Source organism: Eubalaena glacialis, chromosome 11, assembly GCF_028564815.1.
Source record: "Eubalaena glacialis isolate mEubGla1 chromosome 11, mEubGla1.1.hap2.+ XY, whole genome shotgun sequence".
Lineage (NCBI taxonomy): Eukaryota > Metazoa > Chordata > Mammalia > Artiodactyla > Balaenidae > Eubalaena > Eubalaena glacialis.
In genome coordinates this window covers 63,759,494-63,783,211 of record NC_083726.1, presented here as the reverse complement: position 1 = coordinate 63,783,211, position 23,718 = coordinate 63,759,494, and the positions used below count along the sequence as shown (strand labels likewise).

General features: G+C 43.5%; 1 protein-coding gene across 1 annotated transcript in view; it reads left to right on the top strand.

The window, feature by feature from the left end:
- Nucleotides 1-22,480, top strand: part of SLC4A8 (solute carrier family 4 member 8) — a 53,753-nt gene extending 31,273 nt beyond the window's left edge. The window contains exons 14-23 of the mRNA XM_061205260.1: nucleotides 570-731; nucleotides 3,639-3,752; nucleotides 6,120-6,281; nucleotides 7,191-7,442; nucleotides 10,307-10,375; nucleotides 14,012-14,185; nucleotides 17,104-17,241; nucleotides 18,934-19,025; nucleotides 20,896-20,991; nucleotides 22,133-22,480. Coding sequence (XP_061061243.1) covers nucleotides 570-731; nucleotides 3,639-3,752; nucleotides 6,120-6,281; nucleotides 7,191-7,442; nucleotides 10,307-10,375; nucleotides 14,012-14,185; nucleotides 17,104-17,241; nucleotides 18,934-19,025; nucleotides 20,896-20,991; nucleotides 22,133-22,145 — 1,272 coding nt within the window. The 3' untranslated portion in view covers nucleotides 22,146-22,480. The remainder of the gene's footprint in view (nucleotides 1-569; nucleotides 732-3,638; nucleotides 3,753-6,119; nucleotides 6,282-7,190; nucleotides 7,443-10,306; nucleotides 10,376-14,011; nucleotides 14,186-17,103; nucleotides 17,242-18,933; nucleotides 19,026-20,895; nucleotides 20,992-22,132) is intronic.
- The last annotated feature ends 1,238 nt before the right edge of the window (nucleotides 22,481-23,718 follow it).

Here is a 23,718-nt window from a genome sequence, read left to right as displayed (position 1 = left end):
GAGGCTCAGTCTTGTGACCTCCAGGTTTAAGGGGACCTTCTAGGTAGAAGTGGGGTAGCCCTTCAGCAAGCTCTGGCATTTACAAAAATAAAGCTTTTTTTAAACTATTCTTACTGACTTTCCTTTCCCCTTCAAAATTCTCTCTGCGTAAAGGGAAAGGAGGACTACCTCTCTCTTCTCTCCCACACGATCCCACCCAGTGGCCCTGCACTCAGGATGTGGGCGGATGAAATCAGAGAGGGTAGGGGGGCACATCCAGGTTTTGTGGGGCTCGAAGAACATTCAATTTTGGAAGTCCTCTGTAATAAAAATAATACAGATTGCTAGGGCCCTCCTAGAACCTCGTGTTTTCTTGAGACAGTTTGGTGTCCTTTACAAAAGTGTTTTAGTTAGGACTCTAAGTAGTCACTCTACCTGCAAGCAAGAGCCCCACAGCTACATGGAGGGTAAGTAGATGCTGCAGGCAGCCTGAGCTTCCCAGCAACCGTGGGATGACAGTGCTGGTGGACTCAGCAGCTATTTCCTCCCTCGTGCCTGCCTTTCATCACCCAGAATGCCTGTTCCTTCAGGAGTGCCAGGAGATGCATGGAGAGTTCACGGGCTCTGCGTGCGGCCACCATGGACCCTATACTCCCGATGTGCTCTTTTGGTCCTGCATTCTCTTCTTCACCACCTTCATCCTCTCCAGCACCTTGAAGACATTTAAGACAAGCCGCTATTTCCCAACCAGAGTACGTAGCACGCTCTTGCATTTCTTTCGTGTTAGACTTCTAATATAACAGAGCCTGTTCTCAGCCTCCATGGTGCTTGTAAGTAGATTGGCAGGCGCCGAGCTCCAAGTGACCTGATTTTGGAGGCCGTGGCCTTCTCTTCTTCCTGTGTCCAGCAGCCTCTTTCATAGATGTGTGGTGTGGGATGAAGGGTTAATACTTAGGAGGTTTTGATTGAAAAGTGTCAAGTGAGTTTAAGGTGGTAATCGTGTTCTCTAAGAGTGGTTAAGTCTCATTTCCAGCGCGCTGGAGCACATGGCGAGCAGTAGCTGGAGCTGGCTCCTGAAGATAGTAAATTGGGATGATTGCTTGGGATGCGTAGGGGACCCCAGGGTATCCTCCCTGGGACGGCTCTGGTAAGAGCTTATGAAATCACTGACTTGGTCTGCATGATGGTTTGAAACCTCAACCATCTCTCCCTGACGCAGATGGCATTATTTGTATCGTGACTGGTTTTGGCAGGGTGGAATTAGAGGCCAAGCGTAGAGTGGCTAAAGGGGTCTTTGCTTTGAGGAGGAGATCAGTCAGGAGGAAATGGCGGTTTTTCTGTGTGTGCGTCTTCAGTCGGGCGCCTTTGCAGAGCAGGATGTGTGAATGGGTGAGGGCTCAGTGGCTGAGGCATTTACTGTGCACACGTTCATGACGAAAACACAGTCTCAGACGTCAGTCAACCTACACAGTGGTTAAGGGAGGCGCATATGGAATAAGTTCTGGGGCGTGTTTCCAGTCTGGACAAATTGTGAACAAGTGGCAGCTGTGTACTGACTACTTGCTCAGGCCCAGGTCGAGTGCTACAGGGGATGCAGAAGAAGTTTAAAATATGACCTCTGTAACATACACACTACTATGTACAAAATAGATAAAACAACAAAGACCTACTGTAGAGCCCAGGGAACTCTACTCAATATCTTATAATAACCTATAATGGAAAAGGATCTGAATAAGAATATATATATGTGTGTGTGTATATATATATATATATATATGGAACTGAATCACTTTGCTGTACACCTGAAACATTGTAAATCAACTATCCTTCAATAAAAAAATAATAAAACAAACTGTAAAACATGTGAATTGTATCTCAATAAAGCTATTATATGATTTTATAAAATATATGGTCCCTGCCATCAGATAGGAAGGGGAAACCCATGAAGCAACATGCCCGTAGGAGACAGTAGTAAATAGTTAGATGCCATAAGGGCCATAGGAGTTCAGAGGAGAGAAGGGCCCTGGGCCCCAGGCTGGTCAGGATGGGCTTCATGGTGGGGCAGCTACATTTTCAGAGAATTTATGTAACATTCGTAGGAGAACTAACAAAACCAGGGAAAGGGAGCTGGAAACGTCAGGTTTCAAAGGAAAGCAAAGTCAGATGAAGGTGTCAGTGATGTTACATGGGGCTAAGATATATTTGGTTCTGTCTCGTTGGAAGTTCAGATTAAGGTGGGCACTGGGCATTTGAGGGGCATTGTATTTTATTAAAGCTACCTAAACTATAGAGTGGGAGAGTCAGTCCCCTAAGGGGCAAAATGGTGATAAGTGCTATGGAGAAAAATAAAGTAGGAAAGGAGTACAGGAAGTGCTGGGATGGAGGGTGGTGACCAATTTTAAGGAGGAGCATCAGAGAAGATCCGATGGGGAAGGTGATATTTGAGTGAACGTAAAGGAGGGAGCTACCCACAGGGTTACCTGGAGGGAAAGCAGTTGAGGCAGAGGGATGAGCAAGTATAAAGGCCCTGAGGTGGGAGTGAGTCTGGCGTGAGTAGGAAACAGCAAGGAGGTCTGTGTGGCTGGAGCAGAGTGAGTGAGCCAGGGAGCATTGGGAGCTGGGTCAGAGCAGTAAAGATGCCAGTGCGTGTGGGCCTCACGGGCCAAGAAGGGCTCTGGGTTTTTTAACTCAGTGAAATGAGGAGCCATTTCAGGGTTTGGGTAGAGGAGTGATGGGATCTGACTTGTGTTTTAAATGATCACTCCAGCGGCTTTATTTTTTTTAATTAATTAATTTTAAAATATTTATTTATTTATTTATTTTTGGCTGCGTTGCGTCTTTGTTGCTGCGCGTGGGCTTTCTCTAGTTGCGGAGAGCGGGGGCTACTCTTCGTTGCGGTGGGCGGGCTCTAGGCATGCAGGCTTCAGTAGTTGTGGCCCGCGGGCTCAGTAGCTGTGGCTCGTGGGCTCCAGAGTGCAGGCTCAGTAGTTGTGGCGCACAGGCTTAGTTGCCCCGCAGCATGTGGGATCTTCCCGGACCAGGGCTCGAACCCGTGTCCCCTGCATTGGCAGGCAGATTCTTAACCACTGCGCCACCAGGGAAGTCCCTCCAGCAGCTTTAAATAAGGACAGAGGCAGGGTTAGGAGTCTGCTGCGGCTACAGAGACAAGAGTTGCTGGTGCCTTTGATCTGGGTGGGAGCCATGGGGGTGGTGAGAAGGGCTCAGATTCTGGGCATGAGCTGAAGGCAGAGCCAACAGGACTTGCAGATGGACTCGATTTGGGCCTGAGAGAGAAGAGGAGTGGTGCTGCTGAGAGGTTCTTGGCTGGCACAGCTGGACCTTGCTGGTCCCAGGAAATCTTATCCCAAGTTCTCAGAACTGTTCTCTAAATGCTTGGCCTAGATGCTCTAAACAGAACTCCTCAGAGTTTGGAGTGGGTTCCGGTAGAGTTTGTCAGAGGATTCATTCTCTCCCATCCTATCCACACTTCAGGGATGAATTTGGGCATGTTAACAGTGTCCTGTTGTTTAAAAATGCTTGTATTAATTGAACCATAAAATTAAAGCATTCTTCTGAGGATGTTTAAGCCTTTTAACACTTGAGTCTTTTCTATCGTATTTAACCTACTGAAACACGTCTCCAATCCTTTCTTGTGCCAGGTCCGCTCCATGGTGAGTGACTTTGCTGTTTTCCTCACTATCTTCACAATGGTGATTGTTGATTTTTTGATTGGCATCCCATCACCAAAGCTTCAGGTTCCCAGTGTGTTCAAGGTAAACAGATCTCAGGGTACTTGATGCCCTTACGTAGTTTCATAGAATCTGGTCCCAAGTTATTTCAAAGGCCTCTCCCCATCCTGATCATGAATTTTTTAGACCTCTAAATCTGAACGTTGCTCCTCATGCCTCACCATTCAGAAAAGCAAACTCTTCAGGCTTGGCTGAGTTCAAGTCAGAAAAGTCAGAAAATCTAACGTTGTTTAATGAGTGAAAAGTATTATTTATTTTCATTAGTGCTACTTATTGTTTTTAATATGTGAAGATTTAAAACAATGGAATATGCATATTTACGTAAATATATACCAGAGACTGTGGAAATATGAGTCTCTGGAACAAGTCTGGTTAACAACACTTCATTGAGCATCAGCCGTATAAGGGTATCAGGAAGGATGAAAAGACTCTTTGTAGGCCTCGGTCCCGCCCCTCAAGAATCTTGCCCTATGAGGAGGTGAGCTGGCCCAGGAGCTTCATTCTCAGTCTAGGGCCCCCACCAGAGTAATCGTGACACCTCTTCAACCCTAATTCATTGTTTGTATATCTCTTTATAATCTATACTGTTTATCCAAAAACCAATACAAAAAAGTAAAACAAATGATCAAAACATGGGGACTCCAAATCGATTTCAATTTGGGGGCACTAACTGAGGAAACTGAGAAGATGGAAGAGCTGAGCTCAGTTCCGTAGGTCCCCACAGGGTGGAGAGGAGAGAAAACCCAGGGACCGGAGAGGAGCCAGGAGAGGAGAGAATGGGGGAGGCTGGGGAGGAGGAGGGAGACGGAACGTAGGCCGTTATCTTGTAAACACCCGGCACAGTCGGCCTTCGTCTTCCCTTTCTCTCTCTCTCTCTGAAGTAGGCCTGGTTAAAAATACCTTTTTCCATATTGCTTGAAATTTTAAAATTTTATTTTGTTAAATTCACTGAAATTCCACCAGTTAGAAATTGATGGATTAAAAAACACCCTCTTTAAAAATATATACGTCCTAGAATATGTCATTCTCACCTTTGTGTGAATGAGTGCAGTCAGCTTTTTCTCTAATACCTGGCTGAGGTCGACCCTGCGGGAGGAATGGATTTTGTGTAAAAATAACTAATCTGGGAGCATTAATCAGTCCCTGGAAATGTTCCCTGATGGGTAGGCTTAAGATAGTCAGAAGGCACTGAATTTCTGGGACATCTGGGAGGAAGGCCTCTGGGAGATAGGAGAGACGAGAGGGGAAATGGGAGAATGTCAAAGAAAGTGTTGCTCATTGGCAGGCCTCACTTTCAGGAAGCAGAGAAGAAATTTTCTTCCTTCTCCTCTTCCCTGTTACACCACATGGCCCCCAGTGACCAAGACCCAATCTGAAGGCTAGTACTATTACTGATGGGGTAATGTCAGTCAGGGTTTAATAAGTTTTTGTGTTGACCTAACAATTTAACTACCACTTAGAACATTGTTACTAAGGAAACACAGATTCTGTAAACTTTCAGAACCTAAGCTATTCATAATTTGGGACTTGGTGACATTACTGAAGAGTCTTTGAATCCTAGAGTCATAACCAATATGGAACCAAATACTTTGGATGTGATAGTCTTTGCTTTGTTCATTGAGTTTTGGTGAATTCTGGGCCAATTTGTACCCCTGGCCTTTTATCCTCCATCACTACTCGCCAAACAAAGTGAACTTTTCTTCCTCAGAGTACCTTAGCATTTTTTTGAGATCTAGGAGACTTTAGGAATTTTACAAACACCCAAATAAGGTTTATGAACAGTGGTCTTACAGGGACATCGGAGAGGGTCCTAGATCACACAAGTCCCCAAGTTCAGCAGTCTTGGGCTCCTTTCTCAAGTCTTTAGTGCCTGGACCCCTGTTTCACTGCTGATGGGAGGAGGTCCTTGGACCAATCCCCTGAAATTCCATGTAACTGGCTCTACGTTGCCTTTATTTGTTCTGTAGACATACATTATACGGCTTCTGGAGGGGAGCAGTGAGGAGGATAATCAAAGTTATTTATATTTGTCTTTGGAAGTCATTAAATTCTTTTTTGACAACAGATTTTGTTGTTAAGTATATTTTACTTGGGCTAATGTTGAGATAAAGTCACTTTTTCTGTACACAGGGGTTTGGAGAGTAGGGGAAGGAAGTGAAGTAGTAATGAATATTCCATAAGAAGTTGACAATTGAGGACTGACTCTTTCAAAAGGGGATTTGGAACAAGGCCATAGATTTCCTGTATTTCATGCTTTTTTTTTTTTTTTTTTTTTAAAGGATTCTCATTCAGGAATAAAAAGAAATGTGGTTGTTGTGATTCAGTTTGATCTGTTTTGCCCTAATGACTATAGTAACTTAAAATACACAAATCTTGTTTTTTTCCCTTTAGCCAACACGGGATGATCGAGGGTGGATTATTAGTCCCATTGGCCCCAATCCCTGGTGGACTGTGGTAGCTGCAGTTATCCCAGCTCTTCTCTGCACTATCTTGATATTCATGGACCAGCAGATCACAGCTGTCATCATTAACAGGAAGGAACACAAACTCAAGGTAACAAGAAGTTCTGACCTAGAAGGACTAATAATGGCAGCCTATTATATTTTTTTAAAATTTAGGGTAAGCCTGTTTAGGTCAGGAACTGTAGAACCTGGATAAAATCAGTCGTGGAAGGAGCTCATATGGGGTTTCCAGGGGTTTCCAATCCCTCCATTAATGACAAAGATTGGTTTGGAGATGAAACTAGGGTAGAGCATGATTGTATGCTGTGAAGGAAGCTTGGAGTCCATTACTCTTCTCTCAAACCTGTGAGGGAGGTTGGTGGGCAGAATTCCTGGTGGTCCCCATGTAGCCACATGCTCTGGGTCAGGCTTATGTTCCTGATGTTCAGGTCAGGGCTTGGGCCACTGTTTCCTAGAAACAGGTATTCTCTCATTGATGTCCATTATCGAGGTTTCCAGACTGAACCTTGAGCCCAAGGATTCTAGGAGGTAGGGTTGGTGCCAGTACATTTATTAGTGAGAGGCTTCATGCCTCATCTCTATTCCTTTCTTCCCTAGAGTAGGCAGCATCCATACTTGGCAAGGAATGGGGAGTGTTTGTAGGAACCTGTTTATCTCCGACTCCTGTAGGGTCTACCCTCTAGAATGGTCAAGATGTGGCTTGGTCTCTGCTTACTCTGCCAAGAAAGGATGAATCTTTGAATATGTGAGACTCAGGGTGAGATCTGGGGGCACTTAAATAAAAATTGGATATTGGCATGTGTAAGACCAGCTAAGGTTTCTCTTTCTTCTCTGTTCCCTCCAAACCAGGAGGGGCTGGAAGACTCTGCTGGAATCTCTGGACCCCTTCCTTCTTATCCATACACTCCTTCCTGCTTTGGGCCTGAGACTCTTAGCTCACTGTCCTATGTCCCACTACAGCCAGCCCACTGATGGTGACGGAGACTCTGTTTCCCCACAGAAAGGATGTGGCTACCACCTGGACCTGCTGATGGTGGCCATCATGCTGGGTGTCTGCTCCATCATGGGCCTGCCCTGGTTTGTGGCTGCAACTGTCCTGTCCATCACACATGTGAACAGCCTCAAACTGGAATCTGAGTGCTCTGCCCCTGGAGAACAGCCCAAATTCTTGGGTATCCGAGAACAGAGGGTAACAGGCCTTATGATCTTTGTGCTGATGGGCTGCTCAGTCTTCATGACAGCTATATTAAAGGTAACCGTTCATTCATTCATTAGGTAAATATTGAGTGCCTGATTGGTGCCAGGAATCCTGATAGGTGCTGGGAATACAGCACTACGGCAAACAGATACACATACAAATACCTGCCCTGAAGGAATTTATTCTTGTGGGATAAGACAGATAAGATGTAGTTAAGAAAGTTAGTTAAGAAAGCAAACACGGTAATTACAGAATATGATATGTGATAAAAGGAAATATATAGTGCTCTGTGGTACTATAGAGAATTAAGGGGAGGTGTTTTAGTTACTGTGGTCAGAGAAGGCCTCTCTAAGGAGATGGTATTTAAGATGAGATGGAGCCAGCCATGCCGTGGATGGTGGGAGAGGGCATGGGGGAAGGGAGAAAAGCAGTCTAGACAGGCCCTGAGGTGGGAAATAGTGATATGTGTTCTAGGAGATACCAGGGCTCAAGGGTGTTGAGTTAAGGCAAGAGCATTGAGATGAGATTGAAGAGTGGGCAGGGGCAGATCATGCAGGCCCTCGCTGACACTGGTAAAGGTAACCTTTGAAGGGTTTTAACAGGAGAGGGACATGATCCATTTAGTATTTTAAAAAGATCTCTCTGGCTGATATCTAAAAAATAAGTTTTTAGGGTTGAGGAAAAATAGAGGCAGAGAGGCTGGTGAGTCTATTACAGGTGAGAGAGGATGGTGGCGTGGATGAGGAAGTTGGTAGTAGGGATGCATAGATATCTTGGAGGAGATCCAAAGGTCTTGCTGGTCGACTGGATGTGGAATGGGGTGAGGAAAATGGCAAAATCAAAATGCCTGCTGGGTTTCTGACTTGACCATCTGTGTGGAGAGTGGTGGCATTTAAGAGGGAGAAGACTGTATGAAGGAGGAAGTGATTTTGTAAGGGGTGGGCAGTGGTCAGATTTGAGTGAGATGTCGGGGAGGCATCTGAGTGAAGAGGCTAGAGGAGGTTTCTGGACTAAAAATATAAATGTGGGAGTCAACAGCACATCGGTGGTATTGAAAGCCAAAGGAGTGGATGAGGGAGAAAGGTAGATATAAAAGAGGAGGACTAGAGAGAAGAGTGAGTCTTAGGAGAGCCGATGTTTTATTTTATTTATTTATTTATTTATTTTTGGCTATGTTGGGTCTTCGTTTCTGTGCGAGGGCTTTCTCTAGTTGCGGCAAGCGGGGGCCACTCTTCATCGCGGTGCGCGGGCCTCTCACTATCGTGGCGAGAGCCGATATTTAGAAGTTGGGTAGAGGAGGAGGTAGCAACAGAGACTCAGAGGAGCTGCCAGCGGTGGAGGGGGGATACCAGGAGGCCGTGATGTCAGGGAAGCCAAGCAAAGGGAGTGATTGGTCAGAAACTGTCTGGAAAGATGAAGACTAAATCAAGGCCATTGGGTTTGGCAACATGGAGGCCTAACGGGACTGGACAAGAGCAGATTCATTGGAACAATAGAGCAGAAGCCGAATGACAGGGGCCGAAGAGTAAATAGGTGGTGAGGAAGTAAAGGGCATGTGGGCAGACAACTCTTTCAAGAGGTTTTTTCCTGTGAAGTGGAACAGAAAAATGGGCAGTGGCTGGTGTGACATGTGGGGTGAAAAGAGGATTTTTGGACAGATGGAGCCACCTTGAAAATGAGAAAAAAAATTTTTTTGGTGGGTGTAAGACCTGCATCTGGGAAAAATGGAATAAAAAGGAAAGCTCTATCTGCAAGCCCCAACCATTCTGGAGCACTTACTTATCTCCTTTGCCTCCTTCTCCCTCTTTTTGATGAATTGTCAACCACCTCAGCCTGCACTGCAAATGCTATTTAAGGGTGAGAAGTGGGAGAGGTGGGAAAGGATTCTGAACCATCTTCCTGTCCCCTTACCTTCCACTTAATCTTGCCACCTCTCCTCATGGACCTGCCCCCTTCTACCCTCTGTCCCCAGCCCTAGGTGCCTCTGGTCTAGGTGCCATCTGGAGGAGCCCAAAGGTCGCTGCTTCTCTGGGAATGTAACCATGAAGGCCTGGTGGTGGGCACTGCCTGGCCTTCCTGTAACTGTCTCAGGGGGATTCTTTTAGGAAACCATTCAATAGTTCTTCCAACCAGGTTAGCACCAAATTGAGATGTCTATTCACTCTAGAGCTGGAGCAACGTAAAATCCAATGGGATTTTCTAGTTCAAAGAAGAATTATGTTTGGGAATGTTCTTTAGCCTCAGAATAAAAGCAAGTCGAGTTTAGTCTTGGCAACAAGACTTTCCTTGCCTTGATTCCATAGGCCTCATTACTCTACCTCATAAAGTTGCTCTGAAAATTACCTAGATTGATATAATGTGGTAAGTGTGTATGTATATTCAAGTGCAGTAGAGTAATGTTGATATTTCTCCCCAAATTATTCCTTCTCTGATAAGATAACCTCCCTACACCTGCCCTCAAGTCTCTGGTTAGTAAAAAAGCAAACGTTATTAGTCTATATTAAAATACACCAAATCCCTGAGGAGATGATTCTGCGACTAGAAAAGATTTAAAAGGTTTCAGTTCTGTAAAAGAGATGTGTGTGTACGTGTGTGTGTGTGTGTGTGTGTGTGTGTGTGCCCATTTCCCTGGAGGAGGAAGAGCCAGATGGGGAGAAGATGTGAGACCTATGATTTAACCAGGACCAGATTACACTTACGTGTAATCATTTCATTTCAGAACAAAATGATTTTTATCATTGTCAGCTTCTGTTTTTGCTTCTACTTCTAAATCATGTAAAGGCAGCAGAAACGAATGCAGCATCTATGCAGTGATTTTGTGACTTTGCTTCCTTCTTGGAGATTTGGAAGTTTATATAATCTTGAGTGTGCTATGATACCATATTTAATTTCTGCCCTTTCTGCCCTTTCGTCTTCAGTTTATCCCGATGCCGGTACTCTATGGAGTTTTCCTCTACATGGGAGTGTCTTCACTACAGGGAATTCAGGTATTTCATGGTTCAGCCAGGCAATGTCTTCTCTTGGTGAGCTCACCTGTCCTGACCAGGGAAAGACAGCCTCCCTAGGGGAGCACAAACCAGTTCTTGAGAAACCATTTCCTAGTCTTGCTGCTTCAGCTGTTTTAGACATTTCTTTGGACATTGGGCAAAATAGGGTCATGTTGGCATGAGTGCACAGAGACTTTCAGGGTGGCCTGACGCAATGTCATGGTTCCAGTCATTCGTCAGTTATTCAACAGACAATTATCAGGCACGTATTAAACACATTTTGTCAGATGCTGGTAAACTTAGATTAGAAAGGTTGGTCAAGAACCAAACTGGCTTCCACACATGGACAACGCTAGGTTTAGTGCCAGGCTAAAGTGTGAGGCGGGGGGGGGGGCCGGTTTAACTGGGGGTACATTGGTGAAGAGACTGGGGAGTCATGGGAGCTGCTCCAGGTAAGCAGGTATTACTTCCTGTCACACTCTGCCTTTTCCCATCTATCAACTCATTCCTCTGAGTCCTTTGAACAGAGAGAATCAGGAGCTAACTTGCGTACCCAGATAATTTGATAATTTAGCCACTTCTTACACTGGTGGCTCGTTCTTCTTTGTTATTTTACAATGTCTAGTGGTCACTCTTTTTTTTTTTTTTTTTTAATCATTCCCACTCTTTTTTTTTTTTTTTTTTTATTTATTTATTTATTTATTTGGTTGCACTGGGTCTTAGTTATGGCAGGCAGGCTCCTTAGCTGTGTCTCGCCAGCCCCTTAGTTGCGGCATGCAACCTCTTAGTTGCGGCATACATGTGGGCTCTAGTTCCCTGACCAGGGATTGAATCCAGGCCCCCTGCATTGGGAGTGTGGAGTCTTATCCACTGCACCACCAGGAAAGCCCTAGTGGTCACTCTTATACACTGAGTTCTAATGTGACTTTGGGCAGGTTATTTATTTATTTAAAATTAATTTTTATTGGAGTAGAGTTGCTTTACAATGTTGTGTTAGTTTCTGCTGTACAGCAAAGTGAATCAGCTATATGTATACATATATCCACTCTTTTTTAGATTTCCTTCCCATTTAGGTCACCACAGATCACTGAGTAGAGTTCCCTGTGCTCTACAGTAGGTTCTCATTAGTTATCTATTTTATACATAGTAGTGCATATATGTCAATCCCAATCTCCCATTTCATCCCACCCCACCCCCGCCTTGGTAACCATAAGTTTGTTCTCTACATCTGTGACTCTTATTTCTGCTTTGCAAATAAGTTCATCTATACCATTTTTCTAGATTCCACATATAAGCGATATTATATGATATTTGTTTTTCTCTTTCTGACTTACTTCACTCTGTGTGACAGTCTCCAGGTCCATCCACATCTCTGCAAATGGCACTATTTTGTTCCTTTTTATGGCTGAGTAATATTCCATTGTATATATATATACCACATCTTCTTTATCCATTCCTCTGTCAATGGACATTTAGGTTGCTTCCATGTCCTGGCTGTTGTAAATAGTGCTGCAGTGAACATTGGGGTGCATGCATCCTTTCGAATTATGGTTTTCTCCAGATATATGCCTAGGAATGGGGTTGCTGGGTCACATGGTAGCTCTATTTTTAGTTTTTTAAGGAACCCCCATACTGTTCTCCATACTGGCTGTACCAATTTGCATTCCCACCAACAGTGCAGCAGGGTTCCCTTTTCTCCACACCCTCTCCAGCATTTATTGTTTGTAGATTTTTTGATGACGGCCATTCTGACCGGTGTGAGGTGATACCTCATTGTAGGTTTGATTTGCATTTCTCTAATAATTTGTGATGTTGAGCATCTTTTCATGTGCCTCTTGGCCATCTGTATGTCTTCTTTGGTGAAATCTCTATTTAGGTCTTCCACCCATTTTTTGATTGGGTTGTTTGTTTTTTTGATATTGAGCTGCATGAGCTATTTGTATATTTTGGAGATTAATACCTTGTCAGTCGCTTCATTTGCAAATATTTTCTCTCATTTTGAGGGTTATCTTTTCATTTTGTTTATAGTTTCCTTTGCTGTGCAAAAGCTTTTAAGTTTAATTAAGTCCCATTTATTTATTTTTGTTTTTATTTTCATTACTCTAGGTGGTGGATCGAAAAAGATCTTGCTGTGATTTATGTCAAAGAGTGTTCTGCCTATATTTTCCTCTAAGAGCTTTATAGTATCTGACCTTACATTTAGGTCTTTAATCCATTTTGAGTTTATTTTTGTGTATGGTGTCAGGGAGTGTTCTAATTTCATTATTTTACATGTAGCTGTCCAGTTTTCCCAGCACCACTTATGAAGAGACTGTCTTTTCTCTATTATATACTCTTGCCTCCTTTGTCACGGATTAGGTGGCCACAGGTGCGTGGGTTTATCTCTGGACTTTCTGTCGACTTCTGTTTGATCTATATTTCTGTTTTTTGTGCCAGTACCATACTGTTTTGATCATTGTAGCTTTGTAGTATAGTCTGAAGTCAGGGAGCCTGATTCCTCCAACTCCTGGGCAGGTTATTTAATCTCTCTGGGACTCTGTTTTCTTTTTATAATATAAGATGGTCATATTTTCTATATCCAGAATGTTATGAGATTTCTTTTTTTTTTAATAAATTTATTTATTTATTTATTTATTCTTGGCTGAATTGTGTCTTTTTTTTTTCTAATTTATTTTTGGCTGCATTGGGTCTTCGTTGCTGCACGTGGGCTTTCTCTAGTTGTGGTGAGCGGGGGCTACTCTTCGTTGTGGTGCGTGGGCTTCTCATTGTGGTGGCTTCTCTTGTTGCAGAGCACGGGCTCTAGGCTCGCAGGCTCAGTAGCTGTGACTTGCAGGCTCTAGAGCGCAGGCTCAGTAGTTGTGGTGCACGGTCTTAGTTGCTCCGCGGCATGTGGGATCTTCCTGGACCAGGGCTCGAACCCATGTCCCCTGCATTGGCAGGTGGATTCTTAACCACTGCGCCACCAGGGAAGCCCCATGAAATTTCATTTTATCTTTTTACTTTTTTTAAAATACATATATTTTTTGAACATTTCATTTATTTATTTATTTGGTTGCGCAGAGTCTTAGTTGTGGCAGGTGGGCTCCTTAGTTGTGGCTTGCCAGCTCCTTAGTTGAGGCACGTGGGCTCCTCAGTTGTGGCATGCAAACTTTTTAGTTGCGGCATGCATGTGGGATCTAGTTCCCTGACCAGCGATCAAACCTGGGTCCCCTGCATTGGGAGCGCAGAGTCTTAACCACTGTGCCACCAAGGACGTCCCTATCTTTTTACTTTAAATAATCAGTGAAAAGCTCCAAACTCCTCAGAGAACAAATAAGAGATTTGGTCTTTTAAGCAGAAAGATACCACTGGCTTATTTTGTTTTCAACACTCCCTGAGAAAGATCTCTCTCAGGAGCTACAGTGTGGGAGAGGAGAGAGAAAGCTGAACCCAGAATTAGAAGGGATAGGTTCAGATTTTGACTGTCACTTACCAACCTTGGGCAAATTACCTGTTCTCTTTGAGACTCAGTTTCCCCTTCTGTCAGGTAGAAACGGTATTGCCCACCTTTCGGAGCAGGTGATATAAGAGATATGAATGGGATTAACGAGGCCCAGAGAAACCACCTGAAAATAAATGCCAGTTCCCTCCTTTCAGTTCTTTGATCGTCTGAAGCTCTTTGGGATGCCTGCAAAGCACCAGCCAGACTTCATCTACCTTCGGCACGTGCCGCTGCGCAAAGTGCACCTCTTCACCCTCATCCAGCTGACCTGCCTCATCCTGCTCTGGGTCATCAAGGCATCTCCAGCTGCCATTGTCTTTCCAATGATGGTGAGTTTAAAAAGGTATTATTCTTTATTTTAAAAAATAGTGATAAAATATACATAACGTAAAACTTACCATCTTCACTATATTTAAGTGTACAGTTCAGTGGCATTAAGTACATTCACATTGTTGTGCAACCATCACCACCATTCACCTCCAGAACGTTTTTCATCTTGCAGAACTGAAACTCTGTACCGATTAAACAATAACTCCCCATTTCTCCCTCCCCTCAGTCCCTGGAAACCACCATTCTAGTTTCTGTCTCTGTGAATTTGACTCCTCTAGTTACCTCATGTGAGTGGAATCGCAGTATTTTTCCTTCTGTGACTGTCTTGTTTTGCTTAGCATAATGTCTTCAAGGTTCATCCATGTTGTGGCATGGTGGGTTTTTTTGGATAACAGCCATCCTAATGGGTGTGAGTTGGTATCTCATTGTGGTTTTGATTTCCCTAATAATTAGTGATGTTGAGCATCTTTTCATGTGCTTATTGGCTATTTGTATATCATCTTTGGAGAAATGTCTATTCAAGTCCTTTGCCCATTTTAAAATAAGGTGGTATGTCTTTTTGTTGTTGAGTTTTAGGAGTTCTCTATATATTCTGGATATTAATCCTTTATTGATGGTGAGTTTTTGTTTTTTGGTTGGTCTTTGCAGGAGCAGCATTATTTTGGGGACCTTGAGGTGTGGATGCATGTGTGTAGTAGTTTACCATGTTTACTTTTAAGGCTACTAGTCTGCCTGTCTGTCTGTCTGAATTTCTTTCTCTCTCTCTCTCTCTCTTTCTTTCATGTATCTGACATGGAGAGGACTCTTCATGTTTGCAGTAACTTGCATATTACCTCAAAGCAATATGGTTCCTATTTAGAATTTACTGCAATCAGAAGTGTCTATAGTGGTGGAAATGCACCATTTCAAGCCACTGGGAAAGAGGAAGAGGTTGGTCTAGCACTGATAAGTGACTGGGACATCCTTGCCTCTTTTCTAACTGAAGCAAGTGCTTTGGAAAGGAGAGCAGGAAAGCTGAACTGTGTGGTTCAGCAACAGGTGACAACCTGTTTTCTAAAACCAGGGTGATGATGAAATTCTTGCCACCTGACCACCTCACTGTTCCATCTTGTCCTCTTTTTTTTTTTTTTTTTAATTTATTTATTTATTTTTGGCTGCGTTGGGTCTTCGTTTCTGTGCAAGGGCTTTCTCTAGTTGCGGCGAGCGGGGGCCACTCTTCATCGCGGTATGCAGGCCTCTCACTATCGCGGCCTCTCTTGTTGCGGAGCACAGGCTCCAGATGCGCAGGCTCAGTAGTTGTGGCTCACGGGCCCAGTTGCTCCGCGGCATGTGGGGTCTTCCCAGACCAGGGCTCGAACCCGTGTCCCCTGCATTGGCAGGCGGATTCTTAACCACTGCGCCACCAGGGAAGCCCCCGCATCTTTTCCTCTTGATGCCTTCCTCTCGCTGGCTCACTCTGTGTCATGAGGATGCTGAGATTTCAGTGGGCTGTTTGAAAGTTACCCAAAGGGTGGGCCTCAAAAGGGAAAAGCCAATGAGGGTAATGTCTGGTACTCATTTAGGTACTTTTATTTATTTATTTATTTATTTATGGCTGTGTTGGGTCTTCGTTTCTGTGCGAGGGCTTTCTCCAGTTGCGGCAAGCAGGGGCCACTCTTCATCGCGGTACGCAGGCCTCTCACCATCGCGGCCTCTCTTGTTGCGGAGCACAGGCTCCAGACGCGCAGGCTCAGTAGTTGTGGCTCACGGGCCTAGTTGCTCCGCGGCATGTGGGATCCTCCCAGACCAGGGCTCGAACCCGTGTTCCCTGCATCGGCAGGCAGACTCTCAACCACTGCGCCACCAGGGAAGCCCCTGGTACTTTTGAACTCTGTCTTACTGGGAGAATATTCAAGGGTGAGGAATCTTCGGAGTTCTTTTCCCCTAATCTCCTAGATATATACCCTCCTGATGGGTTTCTCAATTTTGTCAGAATACCTGTAGGGTTCTGCATTTGGGTGTTATGTTCAGGGCTTGAGTGTTTGGTTAAAGAAATAGCAAATTCCTGGCAACTCCTGGAAGGGATACTATCAATTTTGGCTTTATTGGGAAAATAGTCATTGAAATTAGGGAGAAATGAATTTAATTAGCCTGATTTGCTCCATGCCTGGTCCAGTCACCCAATTTAGCTGGTGAATACCAGTCAGGCCAGGCAGGTCATTCTGGGTTATTATTGGTTCTCCCTTGGCTGAAATGGCCCTCATGGGGAGAAAGTGGAGCAGCGGTTGAGATCCCTGGTCGTTTCCATTGAGGAAATGAGCTGTCAGATTTTAGGTAAGTCACTTTCTCTCCCTGGGCCTCAGTTTCCTCATTTATAAAATGAGTGTCAAGCCAGGCCAGAGGGCAGAGACAAAAAATCACTCGAGATCCATGATACAGGCATAAAGCAAGGATTTTGTGAGTAAATGTATAGGCAGAGGATCAGAGGAAATCCAGACGGTCCTTCAAGGCCCTCTCACCCCCCCTGGTGACCCATGTTTGGTTTGAGCTTGGCTGGCCCCACCAAAGCCATCTCCTGGAGAGGTTCGCCACCCCCAGGCTGCCCGGTAACCCTTCCTGCTGGCCTCAAGCCAGGGGAAGGCAGCTCTTAGGGCCATCTGCCGATGAAGGGTTCCTCTTTTCAATAAAGGAATTAAATTAGTTCAGTTAGGGAATCATTAAGTTGTAAGGTTGTTATGATGAGAGTTAAATAAACTATTGTATAGAAAACACTTAACTTAGTATCTGGTTCAGAGAGCCTCAATAAAGGCAAATATTATGATTATTATGAGTTTGATTTTGCTTGACATGTTCTAGTCTGCTGTGAAAATAAGACTTTGCTTTTAAACTCCAGGGAGGAAATGAGCCCCTTTAATTCACTTTCTTTATTTTTCTTCAGGTTTTGGCCTTGGTCTTTGTCAGGAAAGTCATGGATCTCTGTTTCTCTAAGCGGGAGCTGAGCTGGTTAGATGATCTCATGCCGGAAAGCAAAAAGAAGAAGTTGGATGATGCCAAAAAGAAGGCCAAGGAGGAAGAGGTCATAGTTCTTGCACCAACTGCAGACTTTGGGGCAGCTTCAAATTACAGAACATAGGAAGGGCCACATGAAAAGTCAGCATGTCTTGAATCCCAAGGGTTATATTTAGGAGTGGGGAAGATTACTCCAAAGATATTCTTAGCCGATGTCTGTCCTTCATCTTCAGATTTGATAACCGGTTGTTTTCCCTCTGTTTGTCTACAGTCTACTTATCAGGTTCACACTTACAATATGAACATGGAATCCGCTCTTATTATCAGATCAAATGGTTCATGTTCTCCCAAAGGTCTAATTTGACAAGTATACAAAACCTATTATTTTCCAAGAGTATTTGTTACATACCTAACTGCAGATGTTGTTGTGGTTCACAAAGATAACTTGCATAGGACTTTCTGTCCTTCCTCATTTCCCTCAGCACTTGGCATCTGTCATCCACACAATGGACCTTCAATCAGTGGCCTATACGTGCAAAGAATGGATGTGTAGCAAAATGAAAATACCAGTCCAAGAATGAGCCTGAAAGTATTTCCAAATACAGTTAGTGCCTGAAATAGTGTCCTTTGAAATTCATTTTAAAGGAATTTTTTTCCTAAAATCTTGAATTTTAAAAATCTTGTATTATTTTTTCAAGCATTATTGAGATATAACTGATATATAATATAGTGTAAGTTTAAGGTGTACAATGCAATGATTCGATATATGTATATACTGTGAAATGATTACCACAATAGGGTTACTTAACACATGTATCACCTCACATACTCACATTTGTGTGTGTGTGTGTGTGTGTGTGTGTGTGTGTTGAGAAATTTTAAAATCTAATCTCAGCAATTTTCAAATATACAATAGAGTATTGTTAACTATAGATACCATGCTGGATATTATATCCCCAGAACTTATTCAGCTCATTGGCCACCTTCACCCATCCCTGCCCCCTACGGCTGGCAACCACCAGGCATTTCTGCCCTCTGTTTCTGTGACCTCAGTTGTTTTAGATTCCACATGAAAGTGAGATTATACAGTATTTGTCTTTCTCTCTCTGACTTATTTCACTTAGCATAATGCCCTCAAATTTCATTCATGTTGTTGTAAATGGCAGGATTTTCTTCTTTTTTAATGGCTGAATAGTATTCCATTTTGTGTGTGTGTGTGTGTGTGTATTCTATTGTGGAACATTTCAAACATATACAAAGGTAGAAAGAACAGTCAGTATTAATAGTTCCCTAATTGCCTTATTATTATTTTTAAACATCCGTTTGAATCAGGATCCAGTAAGGTTCATATATTGCAATTGGTTGATATATTTTAAAAATTTCTTTTGGGGTTCCCCTCCTGTCTTTTTTGTCTTTGACCTACAGGGTTTCCTGCCATTTAGATTTTACTAAATATAACTTTTGGTATCATTTAACATGTTCTCTGTCTCCTATGTTTCCAGTAAATTGGTAGTTGTATCTAAAGGTTTACTCAGATTCAGGTTCTTTTTTTTTTTTTTTTTAATACTATTCCATACGTACAGATATTGGGTTGTCTCTCTTTTTGTGGTGAGTCAGATCTATGAAAGACCATAATTATACTCTCTTATAATAAATGTGAGAGAAAATTAGGTAGAAATTATGGTGATTGAAAAATGGGCTGGTGTAGACTATTGGTTTCATTTGATCTAAGATAAAGTAATGTCTCCTTTTCTTGCAGGAGGCTGAGAAAATGTTAGAAATGGGGGGAGACAAGTTCCCCTTAGAGAGCAGGAAGTTACTAAGTAGTCCTGGAAAGAACAACAGTTTCAGGTAAAACTCCCTCAGCCCCAAGGAGTTGACTGTTTTGGTGGTTGTGTAAATGTTCTGGCTTTGTGATGGGGGCTGTGTCACAAATGCAGCTGCTGGTATAAAGAGCTAAACATTCAGCCTCCTGGTTCCAGCCTGTGAAAACACCTTTCCTTTCCCAGTTTTGTGAGGGCCTGCCATGCATTGGGCACTATGCCAGGTGCTGGGAATCACAGGAGGACAGAGCTACGGGAGCCCATGTGCTCCCCAAACCAGTGGTCCTTCTGCCTCTCTCTGCCACCTTCCAAAGGTGAATAGGATGTAGTCTTTGCTTCTCAGCCTGGTGGGCATGAAACTCCCATGCTTAGGCAAGCCGTTGGGGGCTGGGCAGAGGCAGCCCCTTCCAGCTTGGCTCATGACGGCTCCAGTCCTAGGAGCCAAGGGGGAACCGAACTGGGATTCCCCAAATTCCTTACTTCTGCCAGCGATCTTAGCCCTTTGGTCTATTGAACCTGTTGCTCACCACAAATCACAGGAAGCTAAACTGGTCCATTTGCGGTTTCATTCCTGGTGTTTTGTTTCCACTTTGGAAGAGGAACACAGAAGCTGAAAGAAGCTCAGAGGTGGAGAGGGTACAGAAAAGGAAGAGAGAGGGGATCTGGGTTATCTAGATGCTAGATAATTTACTGCTGAATTATTGAATTGATTGTGGTTTATACTGAGGGGGAGATGAGGAAAGTCTTTTCTTTGGTTATTTATTTATTTATTTATGACAGCTAAAAATAGTATATATTTAAGGTGTGTAACATTATATATATATATATGTAAAATGATTACTACAATTAAACTAATAACATATCCATCACTTACTATACTTACCATTCTTTTTTGTGTGTAGTGAGAACACTTGAGATCTACTTTCTTAGCCAATTTCAAGTGTACAATACATTATTATTAACTATAGTCACCCTGCCTTACATTGTCTGCAGAACTTACTCATAACTGAAAGTTTGTACCCTTTGATCAATATCTCCCCTTTTCGCCCACCCCCAGCCTCTGGTAACTACCATTCTGCTCTCCGTTGCTATGAGTTCAATTTTTTTTAACTTACCCCAAAGAAATGGAATCTTTGATCTTTAAGAAACTTTCTGTAAGTTGTCATGGAAGGAGCCATAGGCTTTGCATTCTCTACGGCAAAGCAGGAATCATGTTCCTTCTCTAGCAGGTGCTGCCTCCCCTCTTGGCCTTTTAGAAGGAGAGTCTGGCATGTGGAAAAGTTTAGAGTACTGGCGGGGGTGGGGGGGTGAGGGGGTGGGTCTAGGAGACCAAGGACTGGATTCAAGGTCTTGATTCTCCACTTACTGACGTCTGACCTTGGACAATCTCTTAACCCTATGAGCTTTGGTTTCTACACATTCAAAATGAGGATGTTAATAATCTCTGATACTGTGATAGTTAAGATAATATATTGTAACAGTCCTTTGTAAACTACAAATGGAAAAGATCTGGCCATGTAAATGAGAAAATGAACAAAGAGTGCTTAGCACCGTGCCTGGCACACAGCAAGCGCTCCCTAAGTGGTAGCTCCTGATGCTGCCACTTCTGGCATCATAGCGCTGTCACCAGCATCCCCAGAGGGGCCCTTCAAAGGAGAGCAGAACTGTGGGGGCAGGGCTGGCCGCTAGCCGGCACCCCGGCGCAGCCCTCAGCTCTGACTCACGGGCCACCTTGCTTCTCAACATTCCGACCATCTGCTTCCCAGTGCTCCCGAGAGCTGTGAGACAAGCTCCCTCACGCCTCATCCTTTCCCTTCTGGTGGGTAGTGGGCATCATAGACTGAGATGTAGACCTTATTTGTATGTCTGACATTGACTGTTCTAAGCATTGATTTCAGATGTGACCCCTCTGAGATTAATATATCTGATGAAATGCCTAAAACCACAGTCTGGAAAGCTCTCAGTATGAATTCTGGAAACACAAAGGAAAAGAGGTATGATTGCTGATTTTTATTTCTGACTTTTACAACTAGCAATCATGTTGAAAGTAAAATATGTTTTAGTTGTGAAGTTGAATTTATCCATTAATAGCACATCTAGGATTGTTGCTAACCCCACAGAATAGCTATAAGCCTAAGAAAAGCAAAAATGTTTTCTAACTATTTGAGCAGATATGCTGGTTTGAGCTGCCCATTTACCCAGGCCCAAAGTCAGGATGGAATTATTTTGGAATGGAAATTTGCTTTATCTGTTTTGTTCCCTTAATCCTCTAGTTCCCATTTCAAAATCTGTAGAGCATCTCTTTGGTTATTGCAACCACACAAACTGGAAAATCCTTAAAATATTTGGATAGTGTTGATAGTATTGATACAGACTTTAACCTATTTAACTTATTCCATAATGAGAATTATTATCAAGTAAAGATTTTGAAATATTAAATTGTAACTGTTTTCTTATTTTGGAAACTAAATTCTGAGTATTGTTTGTCAGTAGCATAGATCAATTTTTAATCTGGTTAATGAAAAAAATGGAAAGACTTGAGGCATTTTTGCCTACATTGAAGTAGGCTATGTACTCAAATTACATGAATAATTTGGTCCAAACACTAAGTCATCAGATAACTGAAGGTAAAATCTTAGGTCTTATTAAAGGCAACTTTTCTAGTTAAAAAAATAAAATAAAATAGCAGTAGGGTAGGTTAGGAGACTTGGCTTAGCTATTAATTCCATGTGTAACCTGGCAGACCACTGTTTCTGGTACTCGGTTTATTCAGTTGTGAAATGGGGGTAATAATAACTGTCTCACTCATAAGGCTGCTCTGAGGAGAAACTGATGTGCTTTGGAAAGTCACAGCCACCAGTGGGTGGTAGTGATAGGCTATTTCATCGAATGGGTTAAAAGAAATCTGTACTGAATGTGAGTGAAATATAGAATCTTGTTTCCTTCAGAGGAAAATCCAGGCAGCTGTCGAAATGTATAACGCACATGGTTATTTTTAGTTGAGAACTAGTCTACTTGTAAATGAACTTAAAATATAGCCAGATCCAAATTGTGGTGACATCTTCAAAGTATTGTGTTAAAAGCAGGAATGAATCATGTGTTCCCTTTTTGTCTAATTGTAACACTTTTATTCAGTCTCTTCAACTAAAAGTCTTTGCTGGGATGGAAGATGTGGGCCGTGAGGTGCCACAGGGAAGTTCTGGTTACAGAGAAGATGACGAGTGTCTCAGAGAAGAAGCGAGCCCAAGTCTGGCCCTGTCCTTGGTCCTGTCCAAGCCACACGAGCATTCAGTTATTGGTGGTGTGCGTCGGAGGGCATTGCCTGGTATGAGTGTGGAAGCAGAAGACCACCTCCCGTTGGTACTTCTCCTCTTCCTTCTCTTTCTCTTCAGAACTGCCACCACTGAAGACCCAGCTTCCCATTTGCCAGACGTTTCCTCTGAAACCCTCTGCTGGCCTGCTGAGCCGTATGGATCCATTCTGCCACTGAGGATTTCCTCAGTGAGGTCCCTCTTGCTCAAGGACAGGGTGAGGAAGTAGGAGGAGAGCGGAGAGGAAAAGGAAGCCTCCCCAGTCCCATAGTGACTGCAGGCTCCTGGGCAGCCCCGGGCCTTGGTTTGGTTGCCTGCTCTGGGGGATGCTGGTCAGACCCAGAGGCCACCAGGAGGGTCTGCTCCTAGGAGGGTCAGCGCCCTGGGCGTTGGCAGTGCTCACCACCACAGCCAGAAGATGCCTCCGGCCTGGTGCATCTTCATCGCTCCCTAGCAGCAGCCTGCATAGCTCAGCAAGAACCTTGGATGATGAAAGGACCAAGAGGGACATTGAAGTTGCTTAGCTCAGACAGGAAAAGGCCTGGGGGAAAATCAGTGGTGGTGAGTGAGGATGAGCAGCTTCTCTTGACTTCATTGATAGAGTAAGAGAACAAGCTTCAGTGGCTACAGAAGGAATTAGTTTAGACACCAGGAAGGACTTCCTAGCCTGAAGATTTGTCATAATGTCTGCTTTCGAGATATCTGGGAAAGGTTTGAATGTAGTCGTTTGTGAGTAGAAAAGGAGATAAGGTTTTTTAATTGGCCATGTTGTGGAAACATCCATGTCCTGCTGCTGTCTCTTGAGAACACACTCTGATTCCATTCCTGGAGAGATCCAAGTGCTTACGTAATGTCTCCTTAGCTGCCTTAGTAGCAAACCATCACCAACTCAATGGACCAAACCACCTTCATCATCCTGGATTTTTTTGTTGACAGATGTTCTGACTTTCAGATGTAAAAAGCCACACTGGGAAATGAACTGTAAGTGGTGAAATTAATTTTGGTATTTAGTTTAAAACTATATTTATAGTTTCTGTCTCCTCTTCTCTTTTGCAATGAATATCGAGGGTTTGGGCTCCATTGTGTATAGACTTTCCCTTCCTTTGTGCACAGAATGTGACTAGCAGGCATGTCGGCACCCAGGGGATCTGATCAGTTCAGTTTCCATCCTGGAAAATAATTGTACAGTGGGACCGTCCCTCGGTGTGCTCTCCTTTCATAGGTGAAGAGTTGGCTACGTAACTTTATTGACTTTTGCATTCCTTAGACTCATAAATATATTAATGTAGTCTTACTCTTAGGACCTTTGATATTGAAGGAATCCTGCCTTTTCCTATTTCCCTATCTCTTAGAGTCAGTCCTTTTAATACACAGATGATTTTCAAAATATTTAACAACTGGTACAGGATG